This window comes from Hylobates moloch, unplaced genomic scaffold, assembly GCF_009828535.3.
Source record: "Hylobates moloch isolate HMO894 unplaced genomic scaffold, HMol_V3 SCAFFOLD_8, whole genome shotgun sequence".
Taxonomy (NCBI): Eukaryota; Metazoa; Chordata; class Mammalia; order Primates; family Hylobatidae; genus Hylobates; species Hylobates moloch.
Genome location: NW_026652283.1, coordinates 78,017,053 through 78,041,094, shown reverse-complemented (window position 1 = coordinate 78,041,094; position 24,042 = coordinate 78,017,053). Strand labels below are relative to the sequence as shown.

At 50.3% G+C, this 24,042-nt stretch overlaps 3 protein-coding genes across 10 annotated transcripts in view; 2 read left to right on the top strand and 1 right to left on the bottom strand.

The window, feature by feature from the left end:
• The first annotated feature begins 838 nt into the window (after positions 1-838).
• Positions 839-4,993, top strand: MANF (mesencephalic astrocyte derived neurotrophic factor). Its single transcript, XM_032161423.2, has 4 exons — positions 839-1,091; positions 1,856-1,983; positions 3,378-3,519; positions 4,560-4,993. The coding sequence occupies exons 1-4, from the start codon at positions 854-856 to the stop codon at positions 4,742-4,744; spliced, it is 693 nt and encodes a 230-aa protein (XP_032017314.1). The 5' UTR covers positions 839-853; the 3' UTR covers positions 4,745-4,993.
• A 1,934-nt stretch (positions 4,994-6,927) lies between these two features.
• Positions 6,928-10,042, top strand: RBM15B (RNA binding motif protein 15B). Its single transcript, XM_032161422.2, has one exon. The coding sequence runs from the start codon at positions 7,043-7,045 to the stop codon at positions 9,713-9,715; it is 2,673 nt and encodes an 890-aa protein (XP_032017313.1). The 5' UTR covers positions 6,928-7,042; the 3' UTR covers positions 9,716-10,042.
• Positions 10,043-11,489: 1,447 nt separating this feature from the next.
• The window catches only part of DCAF1 (DDB1 and CUL4 associated factor 1), a 104,165-nt gene continuing 91,612 nt past the window's right edge, over positions 11,490-24,042 (bottom strand). For 6 of the 8 annotated variants that reach the window (XM_058442170.1, XM_058442171.1, XM_032161420.2 and 3 more), the window contains 3 exons: positions 18,685-18,937; positions 14,350-14,442; positions 11,490-12,734 (listed from right to left, as the gene is read on the bottom strand). In XM_058442170.1, the coding sequence (XP_058298153.1) occupies positions 14,384-14,442; positions 18,685-18,937 (312 nt within the window). In that variant the 3' untranslated portion in view covers positions 11,490-12,734; positions 14,350-14,383. Of the gene's footprint in view, positions 12,735-13,455; positions 14,443-18,684; positions 18,938-24,042 lie in introns of those variants that run through there. The other 2 variants (XR_009214419.1, XM_032161415.2) reach the window with 2 other exon arrangements.

Sequence of the window (24,042 nt, the reverse complement as noted above, 5' to 3'; positions counted from 1 at the left end):
TTCAAGGCAGGCAGCCAGCAGGGCACTTGAAGGGCAGTCGAAAAGGAAACATCCTCCAGTGCTTCTCTAGTGATTCCCGGGACCCCACTCAGGAAGCCCCTTGGCAGCGGGGGTCCCCCGAGGCCCTAGCCGGGGAGGCAGGAGGAGGCTGGCCAGCCACCAAGCCAAGCTTCAGAGCTTGTAAGGGCACCCCCCGAGCCCCTCACCTTCCCACTCTGAGGCGACCCCATGTCCTCGACCGATGATCCGGCCCGGGCGCTTCCCTCCACGGTCTAGAGTGGCGGCCCAGCTTTGAGCTTGACGCGCCTTGAGCCCTTCCTCCGGATGTCCCGCAGTCCGTCCACCCCGCACGTCTCCTATCAGCCTATGCACGGCGGGCTCCGGTCAGCTGGAGGATCAGCAGGTGGGCTTTCAAAGATTGGGTCCGTTGCCCACGCGAATGAAAGAAGAAAAAAAGAAACCTCTTTGAGCCTTGCCTGCGGCCGCCCGCCCTTCCTGCCTAACCTGTTGTCTTGGCTGACCCCAGAACTCCTGCACCACGAGTCGGAGTCCGGGCAAGGAGATCAGCAGGGTTTTTCGAGCGAGCCTGGGGCCCAGGGCAGGGGTACGCGGGTCAACTCAACAGATGTAAGGCGTGGCCGAACCCCATTCGGCTAGCAGTACCCGGCCTCAGCCAGAGTCGCTGCCCTTATCCAAGATGGCGGCCCACACCGCTTCCGTCGCTGCTATAGTCGCTTCCTGCGGCCGGTCCGGGTTCAATCAGCGGCCGACAACTGTCTAGGGCTCAGACACCACCAGCCAATGAGGGAGGGCAGCGTGGAGCCGCCCGTCTGGGCTTGCGGCTCGTGGACCAATGGGGAAGTGGCGTGTGGGAGGGCGCCGGAGGGCCCCCCGCCAATGGGGAGCTACGGCGCGCGGCCGGGACTTGGAGGCGGTGCGGCGCGGCGGGTGCGGTTCAGTCGGTCGGCGGCGGCAGCGGCGGAGGAGGATGAGGAGGATGAGGAGGATGTGGGCCACGCAGGGGCTGGCGGTGGCGCTGGCTCTGAGCGTGCTGCCGGGCAGCCGGGCGCTTCGGCCGGGCGACTGCGAAGGTGCAGGATAGGGGGCCTGGGGCCGCGCTCCGTGACCGTTCTGGCGGCGGCACTGAACCCCACAAAATCACCAGACGGCCGGGGCCAAGAGGGCGGGGCGGGGGCGGGGGCGACGGCGGGTCCCGGCGGGGCCTGCATGAGGAGGCCCCGGCGCTCGCCCTACTAAATCTTTCCTGGGCCTAGAAAACATTGGTCTGACGAAGAAAAGTTGAGACTAGATCCCGTTGAAAACTTGGCTTGAAATCTCCATCACGCCTGAGTTATTGTCCCCAGCACCATCTAGAGGTTACCGCTCCCCGACCGGCGTCGGGAGCTCCAGGGCTGGCCATGGGTGCTGCGCCCTGTCTGTTGGGATCACGAAGCTGCACCTCTGGGTCGGCTGTTGTATTTGGAAGTTAGCAGCAGCATTTTGATCATTTTTCTCTTCACCTTCCAGTCTCTCCATTTGTGAGGTCACAGTGAGTCCCGTCTCAAGGACACGTGTTCACCATGGGCTTAAACTTGATGAAAGGAGCAGGGAGGAGTCGTTTATAGGTCACTGGGTGATGCTTGGTCCTTTGATGCCCTGGGTGTACCAGGGGACCCTCGCCACCTGGAACCGGGTTCTGTCTACCTGTAGACACCTGAGAAAAATCGGTGATGGAAAAGCTCACCTCTAATGATTCATCTCCGTGTCTCCTATTAAAATTGCTGGCGGAGTTCTTTCCTGGTGGATTGGAACAGCTTGGTGATTGCTGAGCATCTCCCGTCCCTCTCTTTTCCAGTTTGTATTTCTTATCTGGGAAGATTTTACCAGGACCTCAAAGACAGAGATGTCACATTCTCACCAGCCACTATTGAAAACGAACTTATAAAGTTCTGCCGGGAAGCAAGAGGCAAAGAGAATCGGTTGGTAAGTAGCTGGTGACCCTCCCCAACTGGCCCTGGCTCATGTTAACCCTTGGCTTCACCAGCCGTTTGATAAAAGGCCTTGCCCACCTCTATTCAGGAAGCCGGCTACTCTCTCCATAAACTAATGTGAGACTGAAGTGCTTCTGTGTCCTTCTCAAAGCGGCATGTGTTCTGAAACTGTGATTTTTTTTTTTTTATCCTGTTAGTCTTTATTAAGCACCTACTATGTGCTGGGCACTGGGAATATCAGGGGAAGGAAGTGACAGCCGGGCACACAAATAATGCAGTGTCTGGGTGTCATGAAGAAAATGGACCAGCAGGTGCTGATTTAGAGTGGCCAAGAAGTCTCTCTGAGGAAGGGTTATCATTGAAGTGGGGTAAGACCGTCCCATACAGGGAACAGCAGTGTGAGTGCCCAGAGGCCTGAAAGAGTTTGGCATGTATGTGGACAGGAGAAGGTGACAGGGTGCCCACAGGATAGGCAAAGGCCAAATCCAAGACAAAAGCCCTAGTGAAGCAATGGGTTTTCTAACTTGAATTTCCCTGGCGGTCTCTGGCTTTTCTCTCTGTTAAAGGTTTGAACCCTGGTGACACTTAAATTCATTTGGTGGCTGTCAGCTTGGACTGAGCATGTGTTAAGAGTCCAGGGTTTACACTGGCTGAATCTGACTACCAGTACAGGCAGGGCACCGAAAAATGCAGCTGTGGGCCAGGTGCGGTGGCTCATGCCTGTCATCCTAGCACTTTGGGAGGGCAAGGTGGGAGGATTGCTTGAGTTTAGGAGTTTGAGATCAGCCTGGGCAAAGTGGTGAAATCCTGTCTGCACGAAAAAATTTTTAGGCTAGGTGCGGTGGCTCACACCTGTAATCCTAGCACTTTGGGAGACCGAGGTGGGTGGCTCACCTGAGGTCAGGAGTTCAAGACCAGCCTGGCCAACATGGCAAAACCCTATCTCTACTAAAAAATAGGAAAATTAGCCAGGCATGGTGACAGGCGCCTGTAATCCCAGCTGGTCAGGAGGCTGAGGCAGGGAGAGTTGCTTGAACCTGGGAGGCGGAGGTTGCAGTGTGCCGAGCCGAGATTGCGCCACTGCACTCCAGCCTGGGTGACAGAGCAAAACTTTGTCTCAAAAAATTTGTTTTAATTAGCTGGGTGTGGTGGCCCACACCGGTAGACCCAGCTACTAGAGTGGCTGAGAGGGGAGGATCACCACCCAACAGATTGAAGCTGTAAGGAGCCATGATCATGCCACTGCATTCTAGCCTGGGCGACAGGGAGCCCTATCTCAAAAAAAAAAAAAGGCCCTACAGAGAGATGATGTTTCAAGATGTCAGTATGTTTGGAGGAGATGGCTTTCAAGCACCTTCTGAAGGCCATTGTCCTTTCTTGCTCCAGTGCTACTATATCGGGGCCACAGATGATGCAGCCACCAAAATCATCAATGAGGTATCAAAGCCTCTGGCCCACCACATCCCTGTGGAGAAGATCTGTGAGAAGCTTAAGAAGAAGGACAGCCAGATCTGTGAGCTTAAGTATGGTGAGTATGCCTAGTCCTTTCTTAATGAATGCTGTGCACCTTCTGGGTTTGTTTCCCATCTGGAAGAGGAAAATGGTGAGCTAGAGTCACGAGTGGATTGTATTGTATGACAGATGGTGCTAAATGCTGGAGGGCTCTGGCACGGAAGTGGGTGGAGGTCAGAATAGGCCTTATTGAAGAGGTGATATTTCAGCAAACTTTGAAGGAGGTGAGGATTAGCCAAGAGGCCAGCTAACGGAAGAGCATTCCAGGCAGAGGATACAGGCAGCATAAAGGTGGCCAGTGGCATGGCAAGTCAGAGAGCATTGCAGACTGGTGAGGGCTTTTAATGTGCATGAAGTTAGGAGCATTAGGAGTTTTTGAGCAGAGAAGGGACATGGTACGACTTGGGTTTAACAGGCTGGTTCTGGCTGCAAGCTCTGAAGTCCCAGTGATCTTTACTATTCTGAAAAGAAACGCTATGTCCAAGCATGCAAGCCCAAGAGTTAGGAACTACAGCATCTCTCTTGCTGACTGGGTCTCTGGTTGTACATAGTCCCAGTCTTCAGAAACAGTCAGGGCCTCTTCTGAAAAACTTGAATGGCCAAGGACCTGTGTTCGCCTACTTGTGTCTTCCTGGTACAGGTCCAGTTGGCTCCAGGTCACTGTGGTCATGGAGAGTTAAGTTTCTAACTCAAGGACCTGAGCAGGGCTGCTCTTTGTCACCAGCCTGGAGCTGTTAGTATGTGGTGACTGTGTCAGAGACACTTGGAAGATGGGAACCATGTTTCTCCTATAAGGACAGTGGCCTCTGTCCCTATCCTTGTTCACACTGCATATCTGTAGTAGACACAATATGTGGCCAGCCTTCCTGGTGAAGAGGCTAGTTCCCTCTTGTGGGGGCAGTAGGCACTGACATGCCTGTAAATGTGTCTGGAAATGTCTCTTCCTCTGAAACCAGTAGGTCTGGTTTGGCCGTTCAGGGAGTGACATATTCTGGGACTACTGGGGGACTGCAGGTGCTCCACCCAGCCAGTGACTCTCCCTGCTCTCTCCTCCAGACAAGCAGATCGACCTGAGCACAGTGGACCTGAAGAAGCTCCGAGTTAAAGAGCTGAAGAAGATTCTGGATGACTGGGGGGAGACATGCAAAGGCTGTGCAGAAAAGTCTGACTACATCCGGAAGATAAATGAACTGATGCCTAAATATGCCCCCAAGGCAGCCAGTGCACGGACTGATTTGTAGTCTGCTCAATCTTTGTTGCACCTGAGGGGGAGAAAACAGTTCAACTGCTTGCTCCCAAGACAGCCTTTTTGTAATTTATTTTTTAAGTGGGCTCCTGACAATACTGTATCAGATGTGAAGCCTGGAGCTTTCCTGATGATGCTGGCCCTACAGTACCCCCATGAGGGGATTCCCTTCCTTCTGTTGCTGGTGTACTCTAGGACTTCAAAGTGTGTCTAGGATTTTTTTATTAAAGAAAAAAAATTTCTAGCTGTCCTTGCAGAATTATAGTGAATACCAAAATGGGGTTTTGCCCCAGGAGGCTCCTACCAGTTTATGCTTTACAGTTGCAGTCTGGGGGGATATTCATTCCCATTTATCCCTCAACCCACCAGTGCTGAAAATACCAGAGCAGGACATAGGGGCTGGGGCCAGCTGATGTGTGTGGGTGTGTGCCACTAGAGGGCAGCAGGCACTCAGCAGAAAGGAGGAGGGGGTGGGTGCTGCACTTAATACCCTGCCCCTTGATACAGTATCTGTCTTACCCACCCAAGAATGCTGGAGGCCACAGCTCTAGGAGGAGTGAGTCTGGGATACATTGGAGGGCCTTATATTGTGGCTCAGTACAAGCAAGACGGTATGTGGAGTGTGGTTTTCCACAAAGATATCTTCAATAACAGTGTACGTCAGCACTGACATCTTTATAAAGATGCTGTTGGCCTGGCCACCTACTTGCCCTTTTGTCCATTCCAAGCCTCTGATGTCTGTTCCAGTTTTTGCAAGTCTGGCAGGAGTCAGCTTATACAAAGAGGGAGTGGGAAGCAGCCTTTTGCCTTTGTTTACCCTAAATTAGTCTAACAGTTGAGGCCCAGGGTTTTGCTGGAGTCTGCTGCTTAGGCCACTCTCTGTGGCATTGGTGCTTAGGAAACCCAGTTGTTAGTGTGAGCTGTGGCTCAACGAAGACACCTTTAGAAACCACCTGAAAGGACGGATTAAGAACCAGTACTTTCCAAGGAATTGCTCTTGCCTCAGATCACTTCACTTGTGTCTCCTAAGCTCAGTTTGCCTGTAGGAGGCCTTGCTGCTGTGGAACCCATTGCTTTCTTCCAAGACCTTTTCCCCTGCACCTGCCTGAGCTGCTCCAGGAGCTGCTTTCTCATTGTGAGAAGAGGGCATGACTTGGTGTGCTCTTCCCCATCGCAAGGATTCTGTGCCGGAAATTGGGTCAGGTTCTACCATGGTTTCAGCAACTGTCGTTGGAGAATGAAAGCTTCCTCAATGGGCTTGAGCACCTGGGCACCCTTTCCCTCACCTCACCTGGGGAGAAGAGGTCCTCCTGAAGGTGATGAACAGGAGGGTACTGGCCAGCGAGGGGTCAGCGTGGCAAGCTGTGATAACTGCTGGCACTATCTGTGCATAAGGCCTCTTCATCCTTGGCTCTCGTGGCCCTACCTTTCCAGCCTGCTGTCTGCCCAGATGCCCACAGAAGAGGGTGGGACCCAAGAGTGGCGTTAAAGAGTCTATTCCAACTCCATCAACTGCAACTGCAGGTTTGTCTCTGCTTTCGGTTATTACCTGCGTGACAGCAATTGTCCTCACGGCTTTTTCAGGGACTGCTGCAGGTGAACCTGCACGTGGAGGATGCGCAGAATGTGGGCCTTGGGTCCTGGACAGGGGCTAAGGATAGGCATGCATTAGTCCTTGGGGCTGTCAGCCCCGGATCCCAGGCAGGAGATGCCAAGGAGGGTGATGTGGGGTTTGCTCAAGCCTAGTCCTAGGACTGAGGGGATACTACATAAAGAGACCACTGACTGGGTCAATGCCCCAGACCCCAACGCCCGTGGAAGCTGCCACTCCTGCTCCAATCAGCGCGGGCTCCAGCGCCTGCAAGAGGAGATAGTTGGACCCAGAGCGGCAAAGCACGCCTGGGAACACAAAGCGTTAGGTCGTCCCGCCGGCCTCTCAGGGTTCGCTACACTCGGCATATCCTCAAGCATCGGCTATGCGGGCCGCGCGGTGGCGCCAGAGCGCGCGGCCCAGGCCCACTCACCCGGCACTCACAGGGTCACGTGGCACTCGGCGACGCAGCGCGATGACGCAGGCCCGGCGCGGGTCTTGCTCCGCCCGCCGCAGAGTCACGTGGCACGGCCGGCGCACCTTGATAACGTAATGCCCGGCCCCCTCGGCGCCGCTCCCGCCCCGCCGCGCCGAGTCCTTTTGTCCAAGATGGCGGCGCCGGGGGCGCTGCCTCCTCGGCCGCCGCCTCCGCCGCCGCCGCTGTGAGAGACCTACGGGCCGCCCGCCCGCCGCGCCAGCGCCATGAAGCGGCAGAGCGAGCGAGACTCTAGCCCGAGCGGGCGCGGCTCGTCATCGTCGGCCAAGCGTCCGCGGGAGCGCGAACGGGAGGCGGAGGCGGGCGGGCGGCGGGCGGCGCACAAGGCCTCTGGAGGCGCCAAGCACCCGGTTCCAGCGCGGGCCCGCGACAAACCCCGCGGCAGCGGAAGCGGCGGGGGCGGGCATCGCGACGGCCGCGGCACCGGGGACGCGAATCACCGCGCGAGTAGCGGGCGCTCCTCGGGCTCCGGCGCTGGCGGCGGGGGACGCGGCGGCAAGGCCTCGGGGGACCCGGGCGCTTCCGGCTTGTCGCCCCGCGCGTCTCCTCTGCCGCCGCCTCCGCCACCGCCTGGGGCCGAGCCCGCGGGTCCCGGCTCATCCGCGGCCGCCCCTGAGTACAAGACTTTGCTCATCAGCAGCCTGAGCCCCGCGCTGCCCGCCGAGCACCTCGAGGACCGGCTCTTCCACCAGTTCAAGCGCTTCGGCGAGATCAGCCTCCGCCTGTCGCACACGCCTGAGCTGGGCCGTGTGGCCTACGTGAACTTCCGGCACCCACAGGACGCGCGCGAGGCCCGCCAGCACGCCCTGGCCCGGCAGCTGCTGCTGTACGACCGCCCGCTCAAGGTAGAGCCCGTGTACCTGCGCGGCGGCGGCGGGAGCAGTCGGCGAAGTAGCAGCAGCAGCGCCGCCGCTTCCACGCCTCCCCCAGGGCCGCCCGCGCCCGCCGACCCGCTCGGCTACCTCCCGCTACACGGAGGCTACCAGTACAAGCAGCGCTCCCTGTCCCCCGTCGCTGCCCCGCCCCTGCGGGAGCCCCGTGCCCGCCACGCCGCCGCAGCCTTCGCCCTGGATGCCGCCGCTGCCGCCGCGGTGGGACTGTCCCGGGAGCGGGCCCTGGACTACTATGGGCTGTACGACGACCGTGGGCGCCCCTATGGCTACCCAGCTGTGTGCGAGGAGGACCTGATGCCTGAGGACGACCAGCGGGCCACGCGCAACCTCTTCATTGGGAACCTGGACCACAGCGTATCTGAGGTGGAGCTGCGAAGGGCCTTCGAGAAATATGGCATCATCGAGGAGGTGGTCATCAAGAGGCCTGCTCGTGGCCAGGGCGGTGCCTATGCCTTCCTCAAGTTCCAGAACCTGGACATGGCCCACAGGGCTAAGGTGGCCATGTCGGGCCGAGTGATTGGTCGCAACCCCATTAAGATAGGCTATGGCAAGGCCAACCCCACCACTCGTCTCTGGGTGGGTGGCCTGGGACCTAACACGTCACTGGCGGCTCTGGCCCGAGAGTTTGACCGCTTTGGGAGCATTCGGACCATTGATCACGTCAAAGGAGATAGCTTTGCCTATATTCAGTACGAGAGCTTGGACGCAGCCCAGGCCGCCTGTGCTAAAATGAGGGGTTTTCCCTTGGGTGGACCAGACCGCAGGCTCCGCGTGGATTTTGCCAAAGCAGAGGAGACTCGGTACCCCCAGCAGTACCAGCCCTCGCCACTCCCTGTGCATTATGAGCTGCTCACAGATGGATACACCCGGCACCGCAACCTGGACGCCGACCTAGTGCGGGACAGGACGCCCCCACACCTTCTGTACTCAGACCGAGACCGGACTTTTTTGGAAGGGGACTGGACCAGCCCCAGTAAAAGCTCCGACCGCCGAAACAGCCTTGAGGGCTACAGTCGCTCAGTGCGCAGCCGGAGTGGTGAGCGTTGGGGGGGAGATGGAGACCGTGGTTTGCCCAAGCCCTGGGAAGAGAGGCGGAAACGGAGAAGCCTTTCCAGTGACCGTGGGAGGACAACCCACTCCCCATATGAGGAACGGAGTAGGACCAAGGGCAGTGGGCAGCAGTCAGAGCGGGGCTCCGACCGCACCCCTGAGCGCAGCCGCAAGGAGAACCACTCCAGTGAAGGGACCAAGGAGTCCAGCAGCAACTCCCTCAGCAACAGCAGACATGGGGCTGAGGAACGGGGCCACCACCACCACCACCACGAGGCTGCAGACTCTTCCCACGGGAAGAAGGCAAGAGACAGCGAGCGCAATCACCGGACCACGGAGGCTGAGCCCAAGCCTCTCGAAGAGCCAAAACATGAGACCAAAAGGCTGAAGAATCTTTCAGAGTACGCTCAGACACTACAGCTGGGTTGGAATGGGCTTCTCGTGTTGAAAAACAGCTGCTTCCCCACGTCTATGCATATCCTAGAGGGGGACCAGGGGGTGATCAGCAGTCTCCTCAAAGACCACACTTCTGGGAGCAAGCTGACCCAGCTGAAGATCGCCCAGCGCCTTCGACTGGACCAGCCCAAGCTTGACGAGGTCACACGACGCATCAAGCAGGGGAGCCCCAACGGCTATGCAGTCCTCTTAGCCACCCAGGCAACCCCCAGTGGGCTTGGCACTGAGGGGATGCCGACAGTGGAGCCTGGTCTGCAGAGGCGGCTTCTCAGGAACCTGGTCTCCTACTTGAAACAGAAGCAGGCCGCAGGGGTGATCAGCTTGCCAGTGGGGGGGTCCAAGGGCAGAGACGGCACAGGCATGCTCTACGCCTTCCCGCCCTGCGACTTTTCCCAGCAGTACCTCCAGTCAGCACTAAGGACATTGGGCAAGCTAGAAGAAGAACACATGGTGATAGTCATCGTCAGAGACACTGCCTAGCCCAAGCGTGTCTTTCCCAGCGTCATGTTTGTGTCACAAAAGCAGTTATTTTAAAATCTGATCCCCTCTCTACCCTACCACTTTGGTTTGAATTATCTCCTGGGTTATTTTGGTTCATTTGGGTGGGGATCAAAGTCCTGTCCACCACCAAAACTAAGTTCTTAGATTTTGGGGGATTTTTTTTTTTTAAACGATGAGAAGGGAATCCGGTTATGTTGATTTCTAGTGTACAAGATACTGTCTGCTGTGGTTCTGTATTTTTTTATTTTTTGACCAACTGTATGGAAAGTTGTCAGTAAAACCTTTGACAGAGGATGGATTTTTAAACCTGTTCAGAGTCCTGGTTTAATCAAGCTAAGAATCGAAGACTTCCCTAGTGCATGTACACGAATGCCCTACGTCATCTTTGCAGCACCACTGCTGCACGGGTCACTCTCGGCCTCTCAGTTCTTCAGGCTCAGTCTGGACTCTACTCACACTCGTTTTTATCTTGGCTGACAGCAGGCAAGCTTCAGTTTCGGCTCTGGACGCTGCCACACAAGCCCGAGTAGAGCCCCTGCAAAGGAAGGGATGGGGTGAGCCCAAGGCCTGTGGTCAGCAGCTAATGATGGTTTTTTCTGCCTTAAACCGGGTGTGTGTCCATCATCAGTTTGAGCTGTGGCTGTTTGGGACAGAGGAGTGCCCACTCGGCATGTTTGGCAGCAGGTAGCCTTCAGCAGCTGTGTAGTCTTGTACAAGGAGAAGCTGTGCACTGTTGATGCCAGGCGGTCTCGGGGCCCCTGATCTGTCCAGGCTCCTGGTTCAGCCTCCTTTCTAGCCTCACTCAGCCCAGAGATACCCAGTGTTGGGAGACAGAGTGAGTTGCCTCAGGTTCCCAGGCGCCCGGGAGTCCAAATACTGGAATGGAGGGTTGGAGGCAGCCTTCCTTGGATTTACTCATGAACTTTGCCTAGATGTTTGTGATTTTTGGCTTTCTGTGGTTGTTCAGGGCTGATGGGTAATTAATAGAGCAGGCCCGTGCCCAGGGATACCTAGAGCTTTGTGGGGGGGATACTGAACCTCTAGACTGAAGTACTTGCAGGGGAGCACAGTGGACTAGGGGATGCCCTTGGTAATGACGGTTTCCTAGGTGCAAGATCAGAGCATGTGCCTACACCTTGTGCCCTGATGCCGAGGTGGAGACCATTGGGAAATAACAGATATTTTTCTGGGGGGAAATCACAAGTCACTGAGGTGTTTGTTTGTTAGGCAGTGCTAGAGCTTGAAGCCACTCAAGCCAGTTGGGGAGGAAACGGATGCGGAGGTACCCTCTAGCTGGGAGGAAGGGTGAGATTGTGTCTTCCCTGTCTCAAGTAAGGTAGTGCGGACAGTGCGGGCCAGGGAGGAAAACCAGAGCACACAGTTGTCACCATGGAACACCCCAAATGCCATTCTTCAGAGTGTCTGGCACCTTAGATGTTCAAACAAACAGGGAACATTGTCAGGGCTGAGGAGAACAGAAGCTCTGGTAAGCGAATGAGCCCCTAGATAACCAGGAACTCCAGGTTCTGCTGGCCGTGGCATCCTCTCTCCAGGTCTGCTCCCTTACCGGAGCTGGGATGAGGTAGCATGAGTGACACCTGAGATTAGAGGCTGGGGCTCAGTGCAGGCTGTGGAAAGGCCACGCTGGTCCACAGGAACACTTGGCAGTGCTCTTGTAGACCCCTCGGTGATGTGGAATGGACAGGTGCCTCGCAAGAGAGCAAGCACGTTCATAACAAAACAGCAACACAAAGACATGTTAAGCATGTTTATTTGCCTGTTTTTACTTGAGCTGTGGTCACAGCTGCCAGGTACCTAAGCAAGTCAGTCAGTTGGGTACAGCAGGACACGCCACCATTCCAGGGTAGCTGGTACCGCCAGAAACAGGAGTGGGTCTTGTCCTGTTGAAGGCACACTGCAGTGTTTTTCCTGCAGCTCTCCAACAAACACCTGTGTCACAGGCCAGAGCTGCCTTGGTATGTAAGTCCAAAACTCTGGGCTGCCTATCATCTTCCTTCATGAAGCAGGTACTCAGGACCCGGAAGAATCTACCTCCCCGCTTTCTGAGACAGAACCAAGTAAAAGGAAACATGCTAGAAAACGTGCCTGAAGACACTTCAACCTTTGCCTTATCCAACCCCTCTTCAGAGAAAGGTGTCCCATGGCCCCAAAAAGAACTGCCAAGTTTTGGTGAGGAGTAACACCCTGGCATGGCATTCCTTCTCTTTCCTGGCCCTCAACCACTTCCTTCCTTTCGCTCTTAAGACCTAGCAGGTTCTGTGAACTCTCAGGCCTTGGCCAGCAATAGTTAGTTAGGGGCGGTCAGGTGGTCAATGTCCTGGTGATTTTATGAGACTGCCCCAGTGAGAAAACTCTTACTTCAGGCATCCAGTGCCCCCACCCGGGGTTCAGGCCCTGTCTAAGGTGTTGCTTAAAGACAAGAAGGCAACATCTGCCTCACTGGTGGTGTGCCACTGTTCTCATGCTGCCTCCTAAGTGACTCCGATTTTCAGCCCTGGTAGAATAAGGAAGACAGCTGATGCTTCCTTAGCCCCTTAGCACATGTTCCTGAGGGTGTGTTGCCAAGCCAACCTGAATTCTGCCTTCCTATTATAGTCCCTTTCTCCCCCTTAGAGACCTGTGGGTGCTCCCAGCAGAGTTGAGACTGGCTCCGTTGAGTTAATGACTAGAACATAGTGCTTTCACTACTTCTTGATTGTTAACCTGTTTTCTTCTGATGCCATCAGTACCAGCAGTCAGACTATTCCACTGGTTAAGTGTTAACTACCATTAAAGTGAGGCATGAAGCAGAAGAGCTGAGTGAGTTCTCTGCTCTCCAGAGGACTAAGAAATACCTGTGTGACACAGACCCACTTCAGTGTGTACAGCAAATTCTATAGTGCTTCTGAGCCCAGCAGGGCTTTACCTGCCCTTGGAGACTTTTAGCCATCTTGCGTTTTCTTGTTTACTTCACAACCAAATTTGTTCCCTCTTCTCTCTGTTAAGGGAGAGAAGTCACTTTAGCTGGATAATACCTATGTAACAAACTGAGCAGCTGTTATGTGGGCAAAATCAAAGGAAGAAAGAGACTATGGTCTTCTATTTATTGTGGGAAGGAAAACAGGGTGGGGTGGGTGAGTGAAAAGGTGGAAATCCCTGGTACTTTGCCTGGCGGTTACACATTTTAACCACAGGCCAATTTTAGGGGCCTCTGAAGTATCTTTCTACAAATGCAGACCAAGCTCCACTACCCCTAACCTGCCAGGATGCTCAAGTCCACTGTCACAATCCCTTTCAGAAAACATTAGTGGCCGTTGCCCCAGCTACATAGATGGCCAAAATGCTTTCACTCCTTAGCTTTGCCAACTCCATCCTCCAAAACTTCCCAGAATACCTCCCTTTCGAGTTCCACCAAATCTGTACTTGGGAGCAGCCTGCTGGATCCAGAACATGAGAACAGAGAGCTGCGTCCACAGGGGACAAAGCCCTGACCTCTCCTCTCTCCACATTACCCCTACAAAAACAGGCCCTCCCCATGAGAGAGCTACAGGGCAGGGGCAGACACTGTGAGTATAAGATACTTTCCTCCCTGGAGTGCTCTATGTGGGCAGAACATGCTCTCCCTGCCTCTCCTGGAAGGCGTCTTCTCTATGGCCTGGCTAGAGCTGCAAAAAAGGGACACACCCCACTTGGGTAAAAGAAAATAGGGAAAGGCCATAAACAAAGACAGACTTGTAGTTTATTTTGTATTTTTTTAAAATAAATACACTTTACATTAAAGAAAAAGGCCTTTGATTTGTAATTTCCACATTGGGGAGAAAGGGAAGAAAAAAAGATTTCTGAAAAACTGAATCACAAAGAAAAATAGAGGGAGTGAACTTATATCCTAAGTTCCCTCAACTCCACAAAACCAATATCCACAATGACCATGCTGCCCCCAAACTATGAAGGTAGGTGAATTTAGGCATTTACCCAGCAGACAAGAGTGCCTTCCTCCCCACCTCTGGCACGAAGGAAAACAAATTAACCTGACAGCATATGAGGCAACAAAACAGGTTAAAAAATCATATATTATATTTATAATAAAATATTCTTAATCCTTATCAATTTAAGAAATCACGATTTTCCTTTTCATTTAAATACGTATGTAAAAATGCCTCTATATTGTTCTTTAGACATCATTTTCTTCCAAAGAAAATGAAGTGCAGGGACAAGAGACCTGGTGGATATAAGTTCATACCCTCAGTTATAAATGCCTGTTTTTTTTTTCCTTTTTAAAGTTTTATAAAAAACTATTTCTTGTTCTTTAAGTAAAGAACATTATACAAAGAAAATATATTGTGAAATACCCCAGAGACATGTTTTTTTTTTCCCTTGAAAGATATGTCCATCCTAGGAAATGGTAGGGGGTGGGGGTGGGGGGTGCAGAGTAGGGCCTAGTCCCTGTTGTCATTTTTGTGGTTGTTATTGTCTCTGGAAGGACTCTCGGGTGCCAATGAGGCTCTCTAAGCCATAATCTTCTGAATGCAGGGCATGCAGCTCCTTAAAAGACAGACAGCCCTGGGAGAAAGAGAAGGGAATATGTTCTGAATTCATTTGACTCAGTTTCTCGCCTGCCAAGAATCTCTTCCAAGCAGTGATGGCTCCTCACTCATTCAGAGATAAGATGATGTCATCTTCCAAATCAGAGTTGTCAGAGCTGTCAGCTGAAAGGGAAGAAAAGGGAGAGACAAGATTACACACTAGGCTTATAGGAAGCTTTCATACGGAAGCACCTGTACTCACATACATTCATGCCCGAGCAAGGTTGACTACCGGTTTCCAGAAAGAAGAAAATACATCAATTAACTCCTTGGAGCTGGCTCTGGAGAATACTCCTGTTGCTTGGCAGTTGTATTCTCCCTGAGACCTTATGCTCTCCTAAGGGCCTAGACACAGTGCCCCTGCTTCCTGCCTGGGAGGCGCTGAAGGGATCAAGCGAGTGCCATCTGAAGCTTCCCCCCATGCCACGGGGCAGAGCTGAGGGGAGCAGTGAGTTAGCCTCCACGGCCCTTGGCCTCTGGTGTCCTTCAAGGATGGGCACAGGCCTGCCTGATCCCAAGAGACCACTAGAAAGGCAGGCTAAGACCAGGCAGAAGTGAGAGATGTATCTTTTCTGAAACACGTTAGTCACTCCCTTCAATCCTCAGAAGACCGACCATCAAGGCAGAGATAGTCTAGATTCACGCCTCTGTAATTTCGGGATATAGTCTGCAAATTATATTCCCAAAAAGGTGCAGGCCAATTTGCAGCAATACAGGAGAAGTAGCTTCCAGAGGCAGGAGGCCAGCAGGAGCAGTGTGACGCCCTGGAAGACAGCACTGTTTCTGATGAGGACCCTCTCTGCTTGACAATCTGCCTTCTCTGGCAGCGCACAGACACATTAACACTTCTGGAAGGATCTGTTAAGGGGTGGAACTTAAGTGGTAGCAAAAAGGACCCTCAAGATGAGGTAGATACACCATGTCTGGCTGATCAAAATCAGAAAGAAACAGGGCACCTAGCTTGTAGGGACTCTAATATTCGCTGAGTCAAAGAAAAGGAAAGTTCTCAGTGCCCAATTTGATTACTCGTAGTTCAGGAGGCTATGAAACCATTTTAACTAGGTCCCCCGTAAAACAGACAAACCCTGAGCTGGAGGCCTGCAAATGCCCCGTGTGGTAAGGGGCAGCCACTAGATGCAAAGAATCCCTCATCAGCCTTTTCCAGTGCCTAAGAGAATCAACTCATGGACAAACAGAGAAAGAACAATTCATGTTCCCAAACCTTCCTTCATGCATTATCCCCAAACACAATTTCCTTTAGGAGGAAAACTGAAGTGGACAAAGGAAAACCAAGAAAAACATGGCAATGATACAAAAAAGTCTGGAAGTAAGCAAAAGAAATGGCTGACAAAACCAGTGTTCCTGGGTCTAAGTGGGCACAAGAGTGGCCTGACTGTATTGGTGATGTATTGGTGAAGAGTAGGAAAACAAGATGGAGATGGCAAAGAACTATTATCTAACACAGCTGAACAAAGCAAGCCTCAGCTCCTCTGCTATAAGAGCTCCAGGAGGAAGTGTCACAGGAGGGTGTGGGGCCTCCTCCCCAGAGCCAAGTCCAGCACTGTGTCCCCACCCCATACCACAAACTTGCCTGGTCCCTGCGGCAGCATCCGCAGCATCCCCCAGGGCTCATGCTCTCCACAAGCCAACGATGCCAGACCCACCGGCCTGAGACCCTTCTGCCCAGCAGCTATGCAGCTCTTAAGAACTAAGAATCTTAACCACACTGTAGCACATCTAAGAACTGTAAATGCAGTTTAATGAGATCACAGCACAATCTTCTTTAAGCAAGTAACTGTCAGGCTCAAAGTCCGAGAGAAAACCTCCAGGGCTTGGGCACCAACTCCCCTCTGGTGGTCAGATCACAGGACACCTTTCTCTACCTTCCTTATCCTTTCTCCATTCTCCAAGTGTTGAAGTACCCAATCCCAAACCCTGGTTAGGACCTCCCATTCTGAAAGGTCGCTAAGGCAGACAATCTAGGTATAATTAGTCCCTGTAGTGTTTAACCTGTCGCTCTACAACATACAGGTTTTGGAGGCAGGGCTGACAAGCAGAGACACATAAAGATCTCAGGATCAGGCCGGGCACGGTGGCTCACGCCTGTATCCCAGCATTTTGGGAGGCCAAGGTGGGCAGATCACGACGTCAGGAGATCGAGACCATCCTGGCTAACACGGTGAAACCCTGTCTCTACTGAAAATACAAAAAATTAGCCGGGGGTGGTGGTAGGCACCTGTAGTCCCAGCTACTCGGGAGGCTGAGGCAGGAGAATGGCGTGAACCCAGGAGGCGGAGCTTGCAGTGAGCCAAGATTGCGCCACGGCATCCAGCCTGGGCGACAGAGTAAGACTCCATCTCAAAAAAAAAAAAAAGATCTCAGAATCAAGCTGTTTCTCTTCCTAGGGCCAGGGCTCTGCATCTGGAATCATGGAGTCCCTGAAGGCTCCAGGGCCTATGTAAAGGTACATGGGGGCACATGGGTGTGGTTTTCTATAGTTTCTATGGCTTTCACCCTATCCTAAAAGGGCTCTTCATAAGCCCAGTAAGGTTCAGAGCTACTGCTCTAAAGGATTAGTGTGAGGCAAAACCATGGGTGCTAAGAATGCTCTGCTTGCTGACAGCAGCTGGCTCTTCTATGAAACACAGAAAGAGCCATGGAGTGTGCTCCAGATGCCACCTCTGCATCTCCACCTCAATTCTGAAGTCCACTCTGAGACGTCCTCAAGTTGCAATCCATTATTTTCACATCGTAAATATTTTCATAAAGTAACAACATTCTCACAACTGATACAGTTAAAGTTTTCCAGATTACCTTTGGCTTGAAAGAAGGAACTTCCTGAACAGCTATAAGAGGCAGTAATTGTACGGGCCAAATACAAACTGAGTGGCTTTATATTCAAATTAAGAATGGAAAAATTAAAGTGATGTTCTCTTATTTTGGGAGCACCACCATCAGCTGGCCTGCTGTTTGCTGACCCTGCGAACCTGCCCTGCTAACTACTTGTAATTGAAAGGAGGTATAACTTGTTTCCCATGTCTCACTATTCACATATGACAAAAACGTTCATTAAAACTTTGTCTGACCATGGCTTTGGCCTACTCCACTGAATCACCTCAGCCTCCAAGTATGAAAAAACAGAAGTTGATCAACAGCAGATGAACAGATAGAAGACACTCCCCTACCCTCCCACCCTCAAGCTTCCTCAAAATACAGCCTTGGTAAGAAGATTCATGTACAGCTGCAGAGCTAATAGGCTCTTTGAACTATTTGCTGATTTCTGCAGGATTCATTACCATAGTCAGGGGACAACTTGACTTCAGAAACCTAATGGGAAATAACTAGAAAAACTGGAGTTTGTTCCTCAAAATTTGGATTAAGAAAAAAAGGTAAATAAAAGGAGGTGAATAAACCAGAAGCCAAAGGGAAAATATTTGTCCCTTGGCCGTTAGGAGGGATTAGCCAAAGGGAAACAGGAAAGGGCTCCTCCACAAGAGGGCCTGCATTTCTTTATAATTCAACCCAAAAAGAACAGCACCCCATGAGGGGCTGCTTCTGACTGATTCTAGCTGTGCCTCTCAGCAGAGAGCTACACTTTGGCCTTTCATTCTAAGGCTAATCCTCTAAAGCAGGAGTTGACAAACTACAAACCCACCACCTATTTTTGCAAAACAAAATTTTATTAGAACACAGCCACAATCATTCATTTACGGATTGTTTATGACTGCTTTCTCACTACAACTGCAGAGTTGAAGAGCTGCAACAAAAGCCATATAGCCTACAAAGCATTTTTTTTTTTTTTTTTTTTTTTTTTGAGATGGAGTCTCATTCTATTAGCCCAGCCTGGAGTGCAGTGGCACGATCTCGGCTCACTGCAACCTCCGCCTCCCAGGTTCAAGCGATTCTCCTGCCTCAACCTCCCAAGTAGCTGGGATTATAGGCATGCGCCACCACGCCTGGCTAATTTTGTATTTTTAGTAGAGACAGGATTTCATCATGTTGCCCAGGCTGGTCTCGAACTTCCGACCTCAGGTGATCCACCCGCCTCGGCCTCCAAAGTGCTGGGATTACAGGCGTGAGCCACCGTGCCCAGCTGCATAAAATATTTACTGTCTGGTCTTACAGAAAAAGTCTGCCAATCTCTACTTGAAAGATAAGAGATGACAGCCATTTGGTTGGGTTCCACAGTCTGATAGGAGAGGAGGGCAGTGATGCAAAGGTGCTTTGCCTCAAGAGACCAGAGTAGTGAATCAAATTATGGGGCACAGAACCATGGTATGGCTTGCCCTCTAAGTTGTATGGGCACAAAAGAAGGGATCTTGCCCTGGGTGCCAAGGCTCAGCCTGAACTCTGCCCTATACTTACTGTCCCCCAGGATCAGTTCCACTTCCTCATCTGCATCAGAGTCTTCATCCTCCCCATCCTCTCCCTCCTCTAGAAGATTTGCTAGCTCCTCATCAGAGGGAGAGAAGTCATTGTCCCCATCTTCCCCTGCGTTCTCATTATTGTCGTCCTCCTCCAACTCCGCCTCCAGCAACTGGTCAGTGTCAAGCTCATCTAAATCATCGGTGTCATCATCATCTTCATCGTCGTCTTCTTCCTCCTGTTCTTCCTCTTCCTGGTAAGAAAGCATAAGGTTCATTAGTACAAACACAGAGGCCTGACCCATGTGGGCCACACGGCGAGTCGACCAAAGGGACAGGGTAGGAAACTGTCAGTAGAGGGGATAGTGATCTAGACAAGCACAGACTTCATGAGCCAGCCAGACTTTTCAGTGACGGCTGAGATAGGCACAAATGTCCCTCAAGATGGTCAAAGCACCTCTCAAACAAGGATTAATGGTCACACCCCTTATGCAAAGAAACAGACAACTCACTTCACAGAAGTCTCTGCCATCAATATTCTAGGAGCCCAAGGGGGCTCTTCTTTCTCACCTGCATCAACCAAAGCAAGTGAAATCAGCTGAGGCACTAGAAAAAATCCTTTTACCTGGAATCTAAAATGCAACGCTTTAACAAAATGGAAGAACACAGCTGCTCATTATCTCCTCAGCCCTTCAAGCTCTTGCCCTTGATCTTCTAACCAAGAACGTGGATAAGCTCCTAACCATGCTATCATAAACATTTGATCAGAACAACATTGCAACAAAAGACTTAAAATATAGAACACTAACAGAAACCCGTATTTCCTGTTATAAGCCAAAAAGAAAAAAAAGTATGCTAGAGAAACTATCTTTCCATTCTTACAAGAACTTGCCAAAGGCAAGAAAATTACCAGAACATCAATGAAATACTTTGTTCTAGGGACCCTGGGCTTTGTAAATGGTACATTCTGGCATCTGCCACAGATTTCAGGTTTGCATTACAATTGCAACTGTTTCTCTTCAAAAGGGAGAGGACACAAAGATACCTCTTTGCTTTGACAGGGATAACAGGCATTCCCAAGTAAACGTAGCTGCCACTCAAGACACTTATCTTTCTGCTCAAACATCAACTGTCAGCCTTGCCAATAGCAAAGGATTCTGATTGTTACAATAATAAAATGTAAAATTCATTTAATACATCAACCTAATGAAAGTCAAGATGGAATAAGCCCAACGTAAGCACAAAAAAAATTTTTTTTGTTTTCATTATTTTAAAACTTATACTGAGTGGTTACATCTTTTTTCATTTTAAAGGTGTTACTGCCTGCCAAGCACTTAAAAACCAAGCATTTTGTGCTTACCCAGCCACTAGAAACCAGTGTGTAACATAAGCTGGGATCATTCAGCAGGGTAGCTCCGCTTTGCAGACTTCTGGTAATTTTGGAACCACCATTAGTGACTTTTTGATAAACTGTGTAATTCAGTAATTTAGACTCTTCAAAATTTCTGCCAGTTATGTTGGAAAAACTGAGCCCCTTTTAAATACCTAGTACTCTTAATACTTGTGCAAGTGCGTGTACGGTCTGTACCAGATTTTGTGGGAGCATTTGTGTATGTGCCAACACACACACACACACACATAGAAGACCTGACACTATTCCATAGCCTTGGCCACACATCCCCTCCAGAGGTGAGTGGATAAATAACTACTAAGCATTCACCCACCTCAAAGGAACTATGTGTGTCTGGAGTCAACAATGATAAACTGAAACACAGACAGGCTCTCAGTCCCTGAAAGCACATAAGCTCATACAAATAACTGGGAAAGGAGAGCGGGGTCAAAATTCAGGGGAAATCATCCAAGTGCTTACCAGATTACAACTTTTGCCTCTTTTTCCAGGAGTATTTTCATAGACTTGACCAAAATTAGCTAATCCACTAACAAAGTGCCACAGTTAAAAATAAGTAAAGAAGAAAGTACCCAGGGCCCTGTGTCTCTTAAGACTTCATGGACAGAACACTTATATTTAAAATTTAAGATAGCACAACTAAAGGTCCACGGTTGAGTGGGTACATGAAAGGTTAAACTGTTCAAATAGGCATGGGCTAGCCAGAAAATTCATGAAGACAATTCTCTTTCATTTTGAAGAAGATTAAGGCTTAGCTGATCTACAAGAACTGAACAAAAAGCTTCCATATCAAGAGCAATCCTGGGAAGTTTTCAAGCAGGGTCTAAGCTTTGAACTAGATACCATTCCAAACTCTTCCAGCAGCAGACAAACCCAAATTTTACTTAATTTTATAGCAGAAGAAACAGATGTATATATATATATATATATTCATCCCAGAAGGCCACGAACACATCATATGTGACCATGAGAGAGGAGGGGAAATTAGTAGGAAAGAGATCTACCTGAATCTCAAGTTGAGCACCTCATTTTGTTGTCTCTACTTTGTATTTAATGCCCAATGCTGATTTCTCACCATGTATTTTATCACACATGGACATAACCATAAACTCACTTTCCAAATTTTAAATCTGAAACCGGGATCATGAAGCAGAGGCTAAGACCCATCCAAAATGCTGTGGCAGAGCCCAAAAGAGATTCTAGGAAGCAATTTTAGGTGCATTCTCTGCTGGTCAACTAACTGGTGGCATGAGCCCCTCTCCTTCAGATCTAAAGAATAAAGCTTCCAATAATGAGTGGTCCAAAAAGTAAAAACTAAAAATAAGTATTTAATGAAAAAGCAAAGCTTAGCTGGGCACAACGGCACACACCTGTAGTCCCAGCTACTCAGGAAGCTGAGGCAGGAGGATCACTTGAGCCCAGGAATTCAAGGCTACATTGAACTACGATTGTGCCACTGCACTCCAGCCTGGGCAACAGAGTAAGATCCCATTTCTTTGAGGAAAAAAAAAAAAAAAAACAGGCCAGGTGCAGTGGCTCACACCTGTAATCCCAACACTTTGGGAGGCCGAGGCGGGCAGATCACGAGGTAAGGAGATCGAGACCATCCTGGCTAACACCGTGAAACCCCATCTCTATTAAAAATACAAAAAATTAGCCGGGTGTGGTGACGGGCACCTGTAGTCCCAGCTACTCAGGAGGCTGAGGCAGGAGAATGGCATGAACCCGGGAGGTGGAGCTTGCAGTGAGCCGAGATCGCGCCACTGCACTCCAACCTGGGCGACAGAGCAAGACTCTGTCTCCAAAAAAAAAAAAAAAAAAAAATTTTTTTGCTAGAATCCTGACTCAACTCTGACAACATTTAGAAAATGTTTTGGATCCAGGGATATTGGTTTTTTTTTTTTTTTAATCCTCTAAGACTTCTTTTAGGGCTTAGAGGAATTTGGGGCCAGGCCATTTTAAATTAAGGTACTAATAAATTTCCCTACAGAAAGAATTCTAAAACTCTTCTCTCCTAATTCCACCTACATCAATTTCATGGTTACCCAAAGCCCCCAAACCCTGCAGATAAACAACTCACCCCTTTCCTTTACAGAAAATAGGTCAACTGGCATAAGCTCCCTCCGCTGCTCTCTGGTCCCCTCTACATCTAAACCTGCCTTCCGCCCTGGTCGAAGGAGGAAGCATGCTGCCCACTCCTGCTCTGGATCTCAGCCAACCCTGAGACCCTATTACCACAGGCACTTTTCTCATCCCCACCTCACCACCACCTTCACACTGGCTTCTCACCTTCTATGCCAAGAGGTTCAGTTCTCCCAAACCTAATAAGCTCTCCATCTACATAGGCTTCAGATGCCTTTTACCCACACTTTGACTGGGCGCGGTGGCTCACACCTGTAATCCCAGCACTTTGGGAGGCCGAGGCGGGTGGATCACCTGAGGTCAGAAGTTCAAGACCAGCCTGGCCAACATGGTGAAGCCTTGTCTCTAATAAAAATACAAAATTAGTCAGGTGTGGTGGCACACGCCTTTAGTCCCAGCTACTTGGGAGGCTGAGACAGGAGAATTGCTTGAACCTAGGAGGCAGAGGCCCGGGCGACACAGAGCGAGACTCCGTCTCAAAAAAAAAAACAGTCATTCAAATCTGATCCTGACCTTTATGTAACATGTCATATTTTGCTAAATGTATAAATGCCTACTTTTTAAAAAATACTTTTTCTGTCCTTAAAGGCTATAGGTTCACTTTAGGGTCATAAATGTTTGTGTTTTTCTTTCCTCACTGGCAGAATCTAACTCAAGTTACATTTTAATTCTTTAGGAAAATGAGCCTTTCAGGAATCAACACATTCAGCTCTGACCAGGTGTGTGTAATCAGTAAAGACTCTTACCATCTGCTTCTAGGCAGTGGAGAACACACAGGAAGCACAGCACACAGTGTGCCCCAGATTCCAAAATGGAGTGGAAAATAGCATTATTCCTTTGTTGAGTTTTTTATTATAAATTTAAGGTTAAGTATAATTAGCTAAAATGTATTGGCTTGTCAAAATCTAGGAGCAATGATCAATTACTTATCTTTGGTTTTGTAACTTTTCTAAAAGTCAAATCAAAGATGAGTGAATTGATTTCTAAAAACACAGGCACCAGGCTGGGCGCGGTGGCTCATGCCTATAATCCCAGCACTTTGGGAGGCTGAGGTGGGCAGATCACCTGAGGTCAGGAGTTCGAGATCAGCCTGGCTAACATGGTGAAACCCCATCTCTACTAAAAATACAGAATTAGCCGGGTGTGGTGGCGGGCACCTACAATCCCAGCTACTTAGGAGGCTGAGGCAGGAGATTTGCCTGAACCTGGGAGGCGGAGGTTGCAGTGAGCCAAGATCGCAACACTGCACTCCAGCCTGGGTGACAGGGCGAGACTCCATCTCAAAAAAAACAAAAACAAAAACCAAAAAGAAAACCCAGATACCAAACTTCTAATGGATAATAATGAGCTTTGATAGGTGACTAGCTTATCTCTGCTTTCATCAAATGCCTGAAGGCAGGCAGACTAGCAGCCTCGGGAACCAAATATTTATGGCTGTCCAATACATTGTGTAGGTTTTCATTCATCTAGATACAGCTGTACCTTTCATCCTTTCCTCTTAATCTCCAAACTTATTTAAGCATAAGGACAAAGGACAAATATTTTATGGCATGTCAATTATATCTCGATAAAGCTCTTTATGCTGGACCATTTTATTAGATGACAGCTGATCATTCAGGCTTCTGAATTTATTTTGCTATAATGAAAAGGCAAATTCAAAGGTGTTGGTCACAGGTGCCTGTATCCCTGAGCCATATAAGTCATATCTGGAACATCTGAGAAGACCTGAGAACAGATATCTAGACTAGGACAAAACTTTGAATAGCAAATGATTCATAGGAAAATGGAAAGTCTCTAGTTTTAAAATCA

Coding starts and splice junctions, on each gene's coding strand:
- RBM15B (XM_032161422.2), top strand. CDS start 7,043: ATGAAGCGGCAGAGCGAGCGAGACTCTAGCCCGAGCGGGCGCGGCTCG.
- MANF (XM_032161423.2), top strand. CDS start 854: ATGGGGAAGTGGCGTGTGGGAGGGCGCCGGAGGGCCCCCCGCCAATGG. Junction 1,092..1,855: donor TCGGCCGGGCGACTGCGAAG/GTGCAGGATAGG, acceptor TCTCTTTTCCAG/TTTGTATTTCTTATCTGGGA. Junction 3,520..4,559: donor GATCTGTGAGCTTAAGTATG/GTGAGTATGCCT, acceptor TCTCTCCTCCAG/ACAAGCAGATCGACCTGAGC.